At 43.8% G+C, this 15635-nt stretch overlaps 1 protein-coding gene across 1 annotated transcript in view; it reads left to right on the forward strand.

The window, feature by feature from the left end:
- The window catches only part of phlpp1 (PH domain and leucine rich repeat protein phosphatase 1), a 43040-nt gene that overhangs the window by 20168 nt on the left and 7237 nt on the right, over positions 1-15635 (forward strand). Inside the window, exons 2-6 of the mRNA XM_084546652.1 lie at positions 6800-6996; positions 8037-8162; positions 8965-9113; positions 13472-13618; positions 14844-15071. Of these exons, the coding sequence (XP_084402778.1) occupies positions 6800-6996; positions 8037-8162; positions 8965-9113; positions 13472-13618; positions 14844-15071 (847 nt within the window). The remainder of the gene's footprint in view (positions 1-6799; positions 6997-8036; positions 8163-8964; positions 9114-13471; positions 13619-14843; positions 15072-15635) is intronic.

Raw genomic sequence — 15635 nt, forward strand, 5'->3', positions numbered from 1 at the left:
AAAGATTTATTGTGTTTGTCAAATGTAAATAAATGGGACGCTTTGCGTTTCCAAACAGTCATTTCTGTCCCGACGATCCCCTCCGTGGTAGAAGAAACCCTTACGGTAATTAAACATTAAAACACCAGCGGCTTGGGTGCGGCTTATATGGAACAATCTGTAGTTTCCCCAAAATTTAGCTGGTGCGGCTTATATTCAGGTGCGCCTTATACGTATTACGTATAATTATTATTATTATTATTATATTACGGTAATAACCCGATTCATAACTTTGTAATCGGGCCATCGACCGGTTCGTGGTACATTTAGATCGGTCCAGGGGCTTGTTTATCGATGCACTCACATCTTTTAAATCAAAACCGATTTCCGATTCATATCGGTAATTTGTTACACCCCTAATAATTATGCTACATATTTTTGATGAAAATCTATTTTAAAGTGGCCTTTTTAACTCAGATATTTATATAATTCTGTTTAAATACATTTGAAAAGAAGTAGAATTGAAATTGGATTCTCACTACGCAACAACACAATATGGATTTTTCGTACAGCATGAGCCATTTTTCATGCTCTTGCCATCCGGCACATCACATCTGCCATCGCCTATATAGTACAGTGTGTGTCCACGCATGCTCATGCTCCGCTGCGACTTATATGGGTCATCGTTGCCCTACGGTACGGCATGCCCAGACGTGTAGTGGAGGTGTGCTGATGTCAGGTTGCATTTAACAGGGTACGATGATTAACCAGGTCTGAGAAGATCCAGAGGAAAGAAGCGTTGATCTGTTAAATGGGGGATGGATGGAGAGAGGTTGGCCTTTGGGTGCTAACAGTGATGGATAACAGGAGCAGCAGGGCAAAGCATCAGCTCAGATTGCTGAGGTTAAGCAAATAGGAGGTGTTTCTGTCATGTCAGTGTGGATGTCTTTGCGAAGATACACAATACATACACAACATGCAGTATATACTCTGATCAGCCACAACATTAAAACCTCTGACAGGAGTAGTCAGGAAATAGCATTGACCATCTTGTAACAATACAAACGCCTGGCATTCGTGTGGATGTTACTTAGACATATGCCACTCACCTAGACCAGACCAGGCGCCCCCACCCCATAGCAATGACACTCCTTGATGACAGCAGCCATCCCCAGCAGGATGCAGCCTGACACAGGCACCTATACAAAAATAGTTTAGGAACAACTCAAAAAACATGAAAAGCAGCACAAGGTGTTGACCTGGCCTCCACATGACAATATCAGAAGGCCCATGTCCATTCTCTGATGAGTCACAAATGTTTTTGGAGGCACAAGGGAGACCTGCACAACATTAGGAGGGTGATTATAATGTTATGCTTGATCGGTGTACATATCAATATTCAGAGAGGGTTAGATTTAGATGCACAGTGTCAGTAGCAGCTGTTGCACATCTGCATCCCCATTTTTGGATCATGCAGTAATGTGGTGTTTCACAGAGCTGACAGCCAAAAGCACAGTGCCAGTTCCCACACTCCTGCAAGGAGCTGCTACCATGTAAGATACATTGTTATTGCAAAACACAAAGTTTGGCTCTTGGGTGTATAGTTTTGTCATTTTGAAAATGTACTGCCTTGTCATTGCAACATTGTCTTGGTCTCTACAAGATGGGGCTTGCTCTGAGGTTTTTAGTAGGATGTCTTAGGTTATCAAAGGCTTCTGAGAGGTGGAACCCAAGGCAAGCAGCATTCAAGTGTATCATTCAGTATTATGTACCTATTAAAGGAAATCAGTGAGACGAGAGTTGCAAATGAACCAACCGTCTGTTTTCTCATGACCTCATTGTTGGTATTAATCCATGTACCAAGGACTCACTGGAATACAGCATGTGAAAACACGGCTCATATGAGCACCACCCAAATGTATTAACGCAAATGTATTAATGGAGTGATGTGTAATGGGAGATTTAAGGCCGGGACACACCAAATCGACATCAAAGAGCTAGCGCCAACAAACGCAGACTCTGGTATTACCCATGCCTAGGCCGAGAAGTTACGCTTAAACAGCCAACGCCCAACTGGCACATACGTTCTGGGCACACATAAGAGGATATAACCCTGTACCACCAGGCAGCAGTAGTTTCTTTATTCCAAATGACCCCATTGTTGTGAACATATTAACATATTGGTATGTTCAGATGAGGACCTCTTCATGTATGCCTTCTTGAGAAGTCATTTGCTTACTTTTGCTGCTTCAGCCTTTCTTCTCGTGCACTGGGCTTCTCATGCACATGCTCAGCTGGCCTAAAAAGTGCCACTTGGTATCCAACTAGTGCCACACCACCGACCATAGGCTTGTTGCGCCACTGTCCTTAGTTGCTAGTCCCGTTTTGTTAAACATGTGGATCGTTGGTTGTTCCATGTAAGTTTCTTCAGGAATAGTTTTCACCTTTCAAAGGTAGCCAGATTAGCAGTCTTCATTGGTCCTGTGTTTATTTATGTTTGTGTTAAAGCTGCAGGGGTGCACACACATGGGTATTGGAGCCTAGCGTGGAGGGGAAGCTGTTATTTCCTGCGCCTGGGGAAAAGGAAGGAAACCATCCCTAGTTAGCGACACACACACACACAATGTAGTACTCCTGCTCCTACGTACAGTAAGTCTAGAAATAGACTGACATGAACACACCCACCTTGCAGAGACTGACTATTGTTTTCTTTTGCATTATCTTGTGCATTGCCCATACACTACGGGATGACTGACCACCATGACTAATATCATCGCTGCTCAAAATATTTCTAGCGTAGGTGGCCCAGTGGCTCATGCATTTGGAAATATGGCAAATGTTTCTTATAATTTCTGTCCCCTACTGTCGGGCTACCGAGGGATCCTGCTTTTCTCTGGCCCACCCCTGTAAACAGGATACTCACGTGGGCGTCCCACCCATCTCCCTGTTTCCTCCACTGTGCACGGTTCTCATGGCCAGACTAAAATGTTTGCCTCCATCCAGTCATCCCTACGTCCATGCGAGATAGTTGTAGGCGGCAACATCCGAACAGGGTCAGCTTTCAAACTTGGTCTTCCCTCAAAACCAGCCCACTCCAGCTGTCTGTACGGTTCTCCCTATGAAAATATCTCTGGCTGCTTTCGGTCCGCTGACATTCGGGGGGGAGTGCAATTAGATTGATGCACATATGGAGATGGTTAATCACTGTCGGCGTGACCGTGTGTGTATGGATGTCAGCGAGAAGAAGAGTAGGAGGAGGAGTAAGGGTGTGTTTGTGCATATGCTCGTGTGGGAGAGAGCACGCTCCAACAAAAGGCCTAAAAATAGTAGGAATATGCCCATGCGACATATTGAGGCTAAAAGCTTGTGAATAATTTGTCTAATGCAACACATACACTCGTCCTGAGCTCAATCATGAAAATATGCTTCTGCTGGTAACCTGTGCCAGCCGGCAAGTTGGAAGCGAAAGGGGGTAGTAACCAGTCTGTTCCATCACCCCAGTTGGGTTGTGAGTCTGTTTGCGAGGTATCACATGGATTTGGATGGCATTTGGTGGATGGAGAGCTCTTGGCCTAAAGATCACTGGATGAAATTTTGCTGGTGATCCGGAGGTGAAGATTCAAACCAATTAAGCTGAAATCGTTTCCAAGCAACTCACGTCGAAGTAAACCTGAATAACCCCCCGATAATATCAATGTTATATAAGTTATGTGTGAAGTATTTAAAGAGGGAAGAGATTTCCCTATGAGAAATCCCATCTCCACCACACTTCCTTATCTAATCTGTCTCATCTTTCCCTTCCCCGTGTTTCCTCTTAAAGGAAACTTCAGTCCCCAGTTTGACTCTCTTATCTAAGCCACTAACTTGGAAATAGAAGTGGAAGTAGGCACCTGTTATATTTGTCCATTGCCTCTGCCTCTGCAAAAATGTAATAGACATCTTATATGCCAAGTAATTGACATAGTTAGATTTAGCCTTGATCAAGTGGTTTCCAAATAGAGGTCGTTTGATGAGGTCAGTGTTCATGTTGCCCTCGACATATCATTATATTCAGTGCGATTCCAAACAATAATTAAATTCCACGATGCCATATTTTGATCCCAGCCAGCACCTATATTACTTGTGTACACATAGTCGCGGTACCGCAAATGCCAAGTCATTTAATAGCATTCCCCGTGGAGTGGGTAATAATGATGTCCCTTTAAAGAGAGATAAAACCTGCAGTTTCATTTGCTCCCTGCACACTCCACTTGTTTCAGAAGTGCAATTAAATGAGTGCAGAGATCAACAGTAGAAAGGGGGTGGGGGCAGTTTGGAGGGTTTGAAGGTAAATAGTATAAAACAAAACCTCCTTACTAATGGTGCCCGAATCACAATAGGATGTTCGTGAGGATTTTAAAAAGGCTTCATTGTACGTTAAAAACTGCAAGGAGCTACCTGTCTTACTTTCAGATATTCGGTGAATTTTTTAATTATCTAATTCTAAATGGGTTTTCAGCAGTTTTTTGTTACATTAACTCTAGTGCAGTATGAGGACAAAGAAATTGCAATATCGCATCCTTCATATCCTGACGAGTTTTCCAGCTTTTAATTACAGCTGTAAAGTCAGGGCCGACTGCCAGGGCACAGAGAGAAATTAGAGAACAAAAGTGTGCTTTTATGCCATTTAGACATATAGGCTATATTATTATATAATATGCTGCTGTGAACATCGATCAGTCACAACATTAAAACCACCGACAGGACAATTAAATAACATTGACCTTCTTGTGCCAGTGCAGCGTTCTGCTGGAAAGCTTTTGGACCTGGTGGATGTTTCTTAGACATGTAGCACCCACCTAGACCAGACCAGACACCACCACCCCATAGCAATGACACTCCTTGATGGCAACAGCCATCCCCAACATGATGCAGCCTGATACAGGCACACACACAAAAACAGTTTAGGAACAACTTAAAAAACAGCACAAGGTGTTGACCTGGCCTCTAAATTCACTAGATCCCAAACTGATCAAGTATCTGTGGGATGCCCCCACTAACAACATTCTGTTCCCAGACAGCACAGGACACCCTCAGAAGGCCCATGTCCCTTCTTTGATGAGTCACAACTGTTTTGGAGGCACAAAAGAGACCTACACAATATTAAGAAGGTGGTCATAATGTTATGCCTGATCGGTATACAGTATACTGTATTATAAATGAAATAGTTTTCCAGCTTTGTGTGCAGTATGAGCTGGATTTGCCATTACAGGCATTGCCATGAGGCAGGTCTGTTAATAGTCTTCATGTTTTTCCCAGGACCGCACACTGGAGCAGCTGAATCTGTACACATTGTGTAGTAATTCAGGCGATAAGGCCTTTCTGTATACCTTCTAGTCACGTATGTTTAAGTATACCACAGTAGCTCAGCATCTCATGTAAGCGTGACTCCTAATCAACCTTTAACAATAGTGTTTTATGTTACATCCTCTGCGTTGAGTCAAAGCAAATATCCTTCTGCAAACTGGGCTATTGATTGTGCTGTGAACACAAGATTAGCTTGTACGACAGAGGAAAGATCAGGGCTCAGTGGTTATGCAAAAGAAAAAAAAACTGCCTCTTGAGAAAGGTGAATTCATCTGTTTATATGGTAGATAATCATATGTTCTCAAAATCACGAGGGGGGAAAAGAAAATGTGTGTGACCTCGACTTTAACCACATCAGCTCATACCGGACCACATTTGGTCTGAATGTTTTTATACTCGGCCGAGTGTGTTAGATGAATGCGGTGCGCAGTACACTACTACGCTGCATTAGACTTACAGTCGACATGAGAAAGTTCTGAATTATTTAAAGCCTCAAGAGTGTGTGCAAGTTCGCACTTGCCTACCCCACTGACTATTTCTTCCTCCCTTTAACTCTTCGCCACCAACCCCCCACCGCCCTGCTACGCTCTGTGCTCAGAGTGAAATATGTGTGAAGGAGACAGCGCAAAGAAAGATGCGGCTAGTTTACAGCGGGCCGCGGTACGAAAGACATTTTCCATGGCCATCTGTCGCTTGGAAAGGAAAACTTCATAAACCGTGCCATGTATCTCTTGGCTGAATGAGAAAACAATGAGGTTAAACGCGCTGCGAGCGCAAAAAGAAAATAAAGAAAAAGAAGAAGAAGAAAACTGTAGATGGGACGGAGAAATCGAAAGCCAGGTTAGAAAGGAGAGAAGCGATGGAGGGGAGGAGGACAGCACATGCCAGCGCGGGGAGGTTTTTTGCGGAGGTGGAGGTAGACAGAGAGCAGGTGGATGTTTAGACAGAACGATAACACAGCCTGGCTGACAGAACGCCTGATAAGCAGCCTGACTGTCAGGTTTGGCAGGCTTGCGGTGAAGCGAGGCAGACAGACGGGCAAAAGTGAATAAAGGCAGAGCAGAAATTGTAAGAGCATAATTTAGAAGAAGTGGTATCGTGTATGGAATTTGACTCTATTAATGTAGACTGCACTGCAGTGAATGCAAATCTGGACTTTTCACTTCCATGTGCAAAGTAGGAGTGTTTTTTTTTTTTTTTTTGCACAGCTATGAGCTATGACAATGCTGGTCGGCCCTCCACTTTTTATTCAGAAGTATTTTAACAGTTTTTAGATGGGTACATGTGTCACAGACAGCCAAATACGAATCCTAATAATGTGAGCGAAGCTAGTTTACATTCATAATTTGTACTGAGACAAACAGTACAACAAAAAAAATATATTTCACTCTCTCAATCAGCATGTTATCTTAAACTGTGCCAACGATTTAAAAAAAGAAAAAAATGTAAAAAAAATTCTCTTCCTTTGTTCTAGGGAAACCACAAAGCATCGAGAGCTCGGAGCGGGTCCAGTTGTCGGGGACCTACAACGTCCGGAAAGGGAAGCTCCAGCTACCGGTCAACCGCTGGACCAGACGGCAGGTCATCCTGTGCGGCACCTGCCTCATCGTCTCCTCTGTCAAAGAGAGCCAGACGGGGAAGATGCACATCCTGCCACTCATCGGGGGAAAAGTATGTAGCAGAGCGGTACCGGCATGCACCATTTCGTTTATTTATTTTCCTGATCTTTTTATGGCTGCGCTGTATAATTTATGGCTTGGATCATAAAACTCATAATGTCACCGGAGAATGACCTGATAAAATCAGCCTCATTACAATGTCTCTCTGTGCGGTGTGGTTTGTCCTTGAAGGCATGTCACCTTAAGCAACTGTTTGTCCCTGAGTTTGACATCCAGGAATTCTTCCTCATTTGTTCATTTCCGCCTCGGGTCAAACAGAAATGCTGCAAGCTCGGTTTAGCTACGATCTCAAAATGTTTGCAGCATTGTGTCAGGAGGTTTTTTTCACACTCCTACTCTAGAGCCTAGACACCTGATTACCATAGCTTTATGTATCCAGGTCGCATTATATCTCTCCTGCAAAAAAATTACCTTTATCTGTTTATTGCTTTATATGTGTTTGTGTGTACTTGGTAAATACGCTGTAAGGGCTCCTCTTAAAGGCCTTATCTGCTTGTTTTTCTGGCACAAAGGACACTCCATACCCCACCACACCCAGTTTTCACACACAGCACATGACCTCTAGTCAACTCTTCCGCTCGGCGCCTCTGCGTGTGTGTGCTAGTATTCTATTCAAACACCATAACTAGTCAGCCATTCATTCACAGTCTATACACTTTAGCGCGTGTGTGGCTCTGCATGCCGAAAGAGCAGTTTCGCATCCACTTATTGTTGCTCATGTCACGCATATGTGTATATTAGTCTATGATCACGCGTGACTGACATATTTTCACGGGTTTGCCTCTGGTTGACTGAATTTGCTTGCCTCGCAGGCGTTAAACATCTCATTTTCTTCCAGCAGAAGCCAATTCAAATGAGAAGCAATCTATTGAGACATCCGTGTGTCAGCTTTTCCTTTCTGTATCCTTTCCTTTTTTCTTCTCCGGCTCCCTAGCAGGCGTGAGGTCACCCATGTAAATTCAGAAGAGGGTCAGGGATGTCGGCATTTCAGATCTCTAATGTCACTCTAATGTGTTGTGTGTCTTGCTGCAGGTGGAGGAGGTGAAGAAGCACAATCACTGCTTGGCCTTCAGCTCAGCGGGGCCTCAGAGTCAAACCTACTACGTCAGCTTTGACAGCTTCACGGAGCACCTGCGCTGGCACAGACACGCTGCCAAGGTATTGTGTGCGAAGAGGTTTAGAGATAGGAATGAGAACAGAGGCATGTGCTGCGCGGGCACCACTTGTAGGTCAGCTGCATTGTTTACCGGAATATGACCAGCACCCACTGCAATCCCTCTGCCACATGAGCTGAGTTGACTGAAAACTGCGATACAAATTTTCCCCGCCGTTCATCTGTTGTATAAGTGTCACTGGGCGCACTGTTGCACATAAACACCACTCCTGGCTCCCCTTTCCTTTCTCTCATTTGAACTCAAGTAGGCCATAGCCAGAAAACCTCTTTTCTAAATATTAACAGGGACATGCATGTCACCAGCACCCTGAGGGCCACTCAGAATAGAAGCCTGGATGGAAGCGGCACGTGCTCCAGTGACGACTGCTGAGCCCTCTAGCTAACTCTGACAGGCTCAAGTTCACAGACTGTAGATTTTGTCCTTTAAGATGCGGCAGACGTTTATGCTGTCATTTGGATTTAGATTGCAGCTCCATTGTTTCAGTGAAATTTGACTAACAAATGATCGCAGGCTAACTACTCCGCGCACCTGCAGTTAACTAGATTACACAAGGTTGTGCTGTGTGATGTTAAGTCAGTAGCCTGTTGTACTTTCCCTGTGTTTCTTTCTAATTCTAAGAAGATTGCAGCTGAGTGACATTTGACCCCCGAGCAGCAGGCTTCGAACACACACAGTAAACCAGTAAAGTCTTGTGTGGTCGAGGTAATCCTGTTTAACTCCACGTTCCTCTCTGTCTCTCTCTTTCTCCGCCACCCCTCCACACTTTACACTCCACCCCCATCTAGATGGTGTCCCAGAGAATCAACTCGGTGGATCTGTCCTGCTGCAGTCTGGAGCACCTTCCTCCCAACCTCTTCTATAGCCACGACCTCACCCACCTGAACCTCAAACACAACTTCCTGCCGGCAGACCAGCGCCTGCAGCAGCTGCAGAGGTACAATGCCACTATAAATCTTCAGTAAACACACCTGAAGTTAAACTATAAGGCGGTGCAGGAAGAAGTGAACGAGTGTAGAGACTTGAGTAGGTGTTTTAATTTGAGCATTCAGTTCAGGGTTGTTTTGAATGGGCTGGTTTGGGCAAGATGAAACTTGAGACATGATAAGGTTTAGAAAAAAAAAAAGCTTAACAGAAGTAGCTTATCCCACAACAGGAGCTGGGGTAGGCTCTTGTACAATGAGACACGGACGCAGTGAGACTTCACTGGAAACAGCGGGTCATGACTGGCTGATTTGGACAGCTTTTGCTTTCGCCTGCAATTTGCAAGCCATCGACCTGAGCAGTCTAGGACTGGGGCCATTGGCACACAGCGACCAAAAAGGCTAGCCGGGGCTATGCCAGGCTATGCCAAATGAGCCCAGAGCCCAGAAGGGTAGATGGGTCTGTAGGGAAGCTTTTAATGTGCCTGGCCTCCCTCACTCTTTCTCTCTGTGGGCACCATCTGCTGCATGCTTGTCATGGTCACAGATTAAAGACCATAGCCAAGATATATGAGTGTTCATGTGTGTGTGCATGCATGCACACACTGGTACACTCACCCATCGCAGCGTTTCTCTGTGAAGATTATTGCCAGAAGATTTCTACCATTTAACTGAGTGAATTGTGTGAATCTGATGCTTGAGTAGAGTTCGCAGAAGAGTGTGTGTGTGTGTGTGTGTGTGTGTGTGAGAGCGAGAGAGAAAGAGAGGGAGAGTTGCTTGCTTGGGTGCAACAGAAAGAGTGGCTGCAGGCTACAGATTTGAGGTCAGTGCATACAAAGTCTTGATACAGTATGGCATTTTTATTTATTTATTTATTTATTTATTTTCATGTTAAGATGGCTGCACTACAGGAATCTGCTTGTGTGCGTGTGTTCATGTTTGAACTTGCATGCTGTTGCATGTTCCTGAAAAAAACTGTGAATGAATGAGGTCAGGATATTATGACTCAGATTTTTTTTAATCATCTTTGTATTTTAATCCCAGGGATAATGACTGGTGTTAAAAAGATGACGATGTGAAGGGAAATAACTCGTTTTTAAATCTGACTGAGTGATGCACAGCACCCCTGCTGGTCAAGTGAAATAACATCCATTTAGCGTTGCCAAATCTAAGTAGGCTCATCCGCATTTGACCCAGCATGACAGAAAAAGAGGTCAGTAATGAGACAGAGACGAATAGTTAGCTGGAAATAGAGGGGTTTGGACAGAAACATGCAGCAGAGTTACTTGAGTACTCGCTTTCCCCTGAGAGACTGAAGACAAAAGAGCCAGAGTCAAGAACAATAATACTCTGTATACAGCCTCTATGAATGTGGGTGTATGTGTTTTGGTGTGGACTGTTGTGTGAGAGCCTGTTTTTGTTTCAGTATAAACACTGACTTTCTCTGACATCTAACGTGGGGTCATAGTGCTTTGTATTTTTCCAAGAGCAGTGGAATGTGTGAACCTGCCACATGCCTCTCCCTTTCTCTCTCTTTTTTTTTTCTCTCTGGACAAATACTCACTGGTGGGTGATTTGCCAATCATATATGCATAATCAGTTGTCTGGGATACTAGCTCTTTCCTCTGGCATGGGGCTGCCTTCCCTGCATACATCTCTCGGAGAAAAGGGTCACCACTCACGCAAGGGAAAGGCTGATGTTTTGTGCATATAATTGCATTTTTGGCCCAATTATTTGCAAATGCATGATAGTATAGCAGGTTAAGGTTAAGACATGGAGATGAAGGGACAGGGGAAAACATGGGAGTGAAAATTCTGAATGAAAGGGGTTAGTTATGGCCTTGGGGAAAGGATTAAAGTCGCATTAATTGATTTATGTGCCAATTGGGGGCATCAGAAGAAGCAATGTTGCCATATGTGAAAGTGTTAGTAAGTAGTTGCCTATTTACACATTCAGCAGACATAGATCAACATTAGCATCCATTTAGAGTTGTATTTCTGTCCGCCTAATGAATAGAAATCCAATGTCCACTCTCCTGTGGCTGCTTCATCAATTCCTGAAGAAGATATCCGGCTTTTAGCTGCTAAATGCTCTACTGTGTTCAGCAGCGAGTTGCTTACTCTGTCTATCTGCTGTTTGGCGCTGGGCAGTTTATCAGAGCTCCGGCTAAAAGATAACAGCTGCTTACAACGGCTATAAATGAAGCTGATGACAGTGGAGTTCTAGGCCCAGCGCTTGAAACAAGTAGCTAAAAGAGGCTAAATGTCTCAGTAGGGCTGCAGTAAACTCCACAGAAGGAAGATTTTGACAATGATATCACTTAGTGCGGCTTTAAATCTGTAGAAACTGTTACTTTTGGTAATTTGGGGGTGAATTAAACAAGCTATGAACACAGTTGACTTATCCTTAGAGTTGTTCTTCTGTTTACCCGATGAATGTAACCGTAAGCTAGCTGCTAACTTAGTTTTAAGCTAGTTTTTCCATCATTTGGTGAAGAAAGTGAAGCTTTATCAGAATTGTTCATCAATTCCTGAAGAATACACCCAGCTTTTTAGCAGCTAAATGCTTTGCTCTGTTCAATGTATAGTTTCTTTATCTGGTGCTGAGCAGGTAGTGTACAATGAGTTTATCAGAGATAAAAGATAATGTTGTCCACATCGGCTATAAATTAATTTGATGACAGCGAAGTTCCAGGACACACCCTTGAAACAAATAACTAAAAGAAGCTAAATGTCTCAAAGAGCTGCAGGAAACAATCTAACCGGAAAAGGTTTTAACAAAAATATTACTTAATGCAGCTTTAAATCTGTATTAACTGTGGGCAGTGAGTTTAACAAGTGTGCGCTAGCTGCTAACTTATGTCTTTCATCGTTTGGTGGACAAAGTAAAGATTTATCAAAGCTGCTCTCAGAAGCTAAATGCTTTGCTCTGTTCAATGTATAGTTTCTCAGTATCTTTATCTGTTGTTGGGTGCTGAGCATGAAGTGTATAATGAGTTTATCAGACCTTCAGCTAAAAGATAGTGTTGTCTACATCGGCTATAAATGAATTTGATGACAGCGAAGTTCCAGGACGGACCCTTGAAACAAGCAACTGCAAGAAGCTTTTTAGCAGCTAAATGGTTTTCGGTGTTCACCCGCTAGTTGCTTACTTTGTCTGTCTGCTGTTTGACGCTGGGCAGGTACTTACAGCGACCATAAATAAAGACAGATGCTAAAAGGCTTCCATGGAGCTACAGGCAACTACCCAGCTGGAAAACAATTTAACACTAAATATTGCTTTAAGCTCTAGAACTGTATTAACTAACAGTTTTAGTAATTTGCGGGTCATGTAAACAAGACAGCATTGACTTATCCCCAATATTAATCACCATTAGCTATCAGTGGAGCTGTTCTGCGGTTCAGCTAATGTGATGAACTGTAAGCTGGCTGCTAATTTCTCCCTTTCAGTCATTTGGTGAACCAGTAGTGAAGATTTATTGGAGATTTATTCCTAAAAGAAACCATGACCATAAGCTATTGTTTACACCAGCTCCAAAGGAGAAAACAGAATAACATGAGAAGACAGAGTGACACAGACAGAGAGTGTGAGGAGGGGGAGTGAGCATTACTCAGCAGATTACAGAGGTTGACTTAATGGTGGAATGACATTTTCCCGCATGCTCCCCCCGACACAGACACACACACACTCTCTCTCCGCCTGCAGGAGTCACCCTCAGCTGGAATTACTCGGCCACCCTAATCAATAGCTCTGACATCTCGTTTGCCTTTTCCTCCATCACCGTGACTCACTGCGCGAATGTGTGTGCGTGTGCTACCTGTGTGCGTACATAGCGTGGAAAATCATGTGTCAGTGTTAGCAGCTGCTCCAGTGTGCTGTACTAATATGGCATTGCTGCTCATCTCCGGCTGCCTGACTGCTCTCTCTCTCTCTCTCTCTCTCTCTCTCTCTCTCTGTGTGTGTGTTTGTGTGTGATAGGTGATATCGGCGTGGCACATGCACATGTGTAGATGGATAAATAAAGACAGGGAGAGTAATTTCCCCATGAGGGTCTAACCCTTGTGAAGGTTACCGGTCTGCCATGCCATGGGAATGCCACTGGTCACTGGTGTTTCAATGAACAACACAGACGTCTGTGCTGCGCTTATTTGCTCAACAATCAAACCCAAAGGTTTAGCCCTACTATTAAGGAAAGCCTTGTTTATGTGTGTGTTGGCTCTAACTGTGGGCTCTTCAGAAAATATATATATATAGGCTACTCTTGGGTACACTACCCATGAATATATTTATGAATGTTATACTGCAGTATAAATGTTGATGAGATAAAACTCTTGAATCACCCGCCTGTATTTTTCTCTTCACTTCTCTCAGGTTTTCTCGTCTACGGAGCCTCAACCTATCCAACAACCACCTTGGCCAGTTCCCTCTGGCCATCTGTGACATCCCCACTCTGACGGAGGTCAACCTCAGCTGTAACTACCTGGCCTCTGTCCCCGGCTCTGTGGGTGCCATGACCAAGTAAGCAACAACAGGAACTCACTGAGGACACAGATGCGGTGATAATCAATGTAATAATAATCAAGGGTGTTTGCCATGCAAGATCTAAATATCTGGTAAAGCCAGAAACTTGGTCCAACTCAATTCTTATTCTACCACTGGCTGCTTGATACTGTATGCCGGTAATTACCCGAATACATGCTTGCTTTACTGGCATCTCAGGGCTAAGCGACAAGTGAACCTCTTCCCCAACCAACCACAGTTTTGACAGTATGAGTGTCAAAAGTTTACATACTCAGATGTGGGAGTTCCCTAGCAACAGTCACATGGCATAATAACCACAATGATTTACTCTGCTAGCTCCAACACATGTGGAAACAAGAGCATGACTTGTGTGAACGTGCGTGGTGCTGGTCTGATCTAAACATGCTGAATTTCACCTTTGATCTGATCTAAAAAGTTTCTTTAACTTGTTGTTAAGCTAATCCGCTTGCAATACGCCGCATATCTAAGTTTTACTTTGCATTTCTCTCGAGGACTGTAAAATATTGCCGATAAAACATTGATCTTACTTACTTAATTACATTTCTGAAACGAATTGTAATTTGGTTCTCATGGCTCAGAAATCCCATTAGGCTTACCTGAGATGACAGTTTTACCTTGCATTCTACCATAAATTACGGATTTTGTAATTCTAGGCCAGCTCTTTTAAGGTGATGGTACATAACAGATTTTGCCGGATGAACAACATGGGAATGCTCAGAACTTTTTTCAGTTTTGATTGAGATCAGCACAGGCCTCCTTGACTTGAAATGAGTAGTTATTCAATCTTAAAGTGTAAACAAAATACTAAACAAAGTCATCTAAATAACTTGCATTATTTGTCATTTAATTTACTCCCCCATTTGGGATTGAGTATTTTAGTAGCTGGGAAGCACTGACAGTGTGTGTAGTACATGCTCCTCAAACTGAAGCAGAATTCGAAAGTAAACATAAAGGTATGTGGGTTGAAACAGAGCAAGATGAGAAGTTAATCTGCAGGAATGATCTGGTATGCCTGTGAATTCCTGTAGTGGCCAGTAGGGCTTTTATGCTGCTGCTGCCATCTGGTGGATATTGTTGTAACAGACCCGAGTTGGCACACCACAGGTCATGAGGTGCACTGTTTCTGCAAATAAATAAGATTCTCTGTTAACCTCTGTCACCTCTTTGATGAGTGAAGTCTAATCAGATGCTCCTCTCTCAGTCTGCAGACCTTCCTGTTAGATGGAAACAGTCTAAATGACCTCCCCAATGAGCTGGGCTCCCTCCAGAGGCTGAGTTACCTAGGTCTTTCCTTCAACCAGTTCAACCACGTGCCCCAAGTGCTGGAGCGGTTGACCTCCATGGAGAAGCTGTGCATGGCTGGCAACCACCTAGAAACACTCACCTTGCAGAACTTCAGGCTGCTCCACGTCAAGCACATCGATCTAAGGTACGACAATCCGGGCAGATCATTCTAACTTATTTAAAAGATGATAGCTATTATGGGTTTTATAGCTGAACAACTCTGCGGAGAACGGGCCTCACTGTCTCAGTCCCCACTCATGCGTGTCCCAAGCGCTGCACCCGGTGACAAATGTCGTCCTGTGATGATAGAAACAAAAACACAAGGAGGAAGCCAAACCGTGCCGCAGACAGTCAGACAGCACGCAGTCAGGAAATCATTTGCCTGCAGTAGTTCCATCAGGTGTCGGGCTATCATTGTCTGGGAAAGCGCAGAGTTGTAGTGACTTGCACTATTTTACAGTTAATGCTTCACCGTGCTTCGTAGAGGGTTTGTGGATTGTCACAAAACAGCGATCACTCGGTATCGCTGTGTTGCCGTGTTATTGTTTTGACAGTTTTGTCTCTTAAAAATGTCAGCGTCTGTGTCTGCTTTATCTAATCTTAAATTCGATTAAAATGTTGAGCTGTTTGTTGGAGAATCCGTTTGTAAAGGTCATCTTGGAATTTGTGAACTTGTTATGGGCATTTTTAGAGGAGAGAGAGGTGTCAA

The sequence above is a fragment of the Chelon labrosus genome (genome assembly GCF_963514085.1).
Source record: "Chelon labrosus genome assembly, chromosome: 6".
NCBI lineage: Eukaryota > Metazoa > Chordata > Actinopteri > Mugiliformes > Mugilidae > Chelon > Chelon labrosus.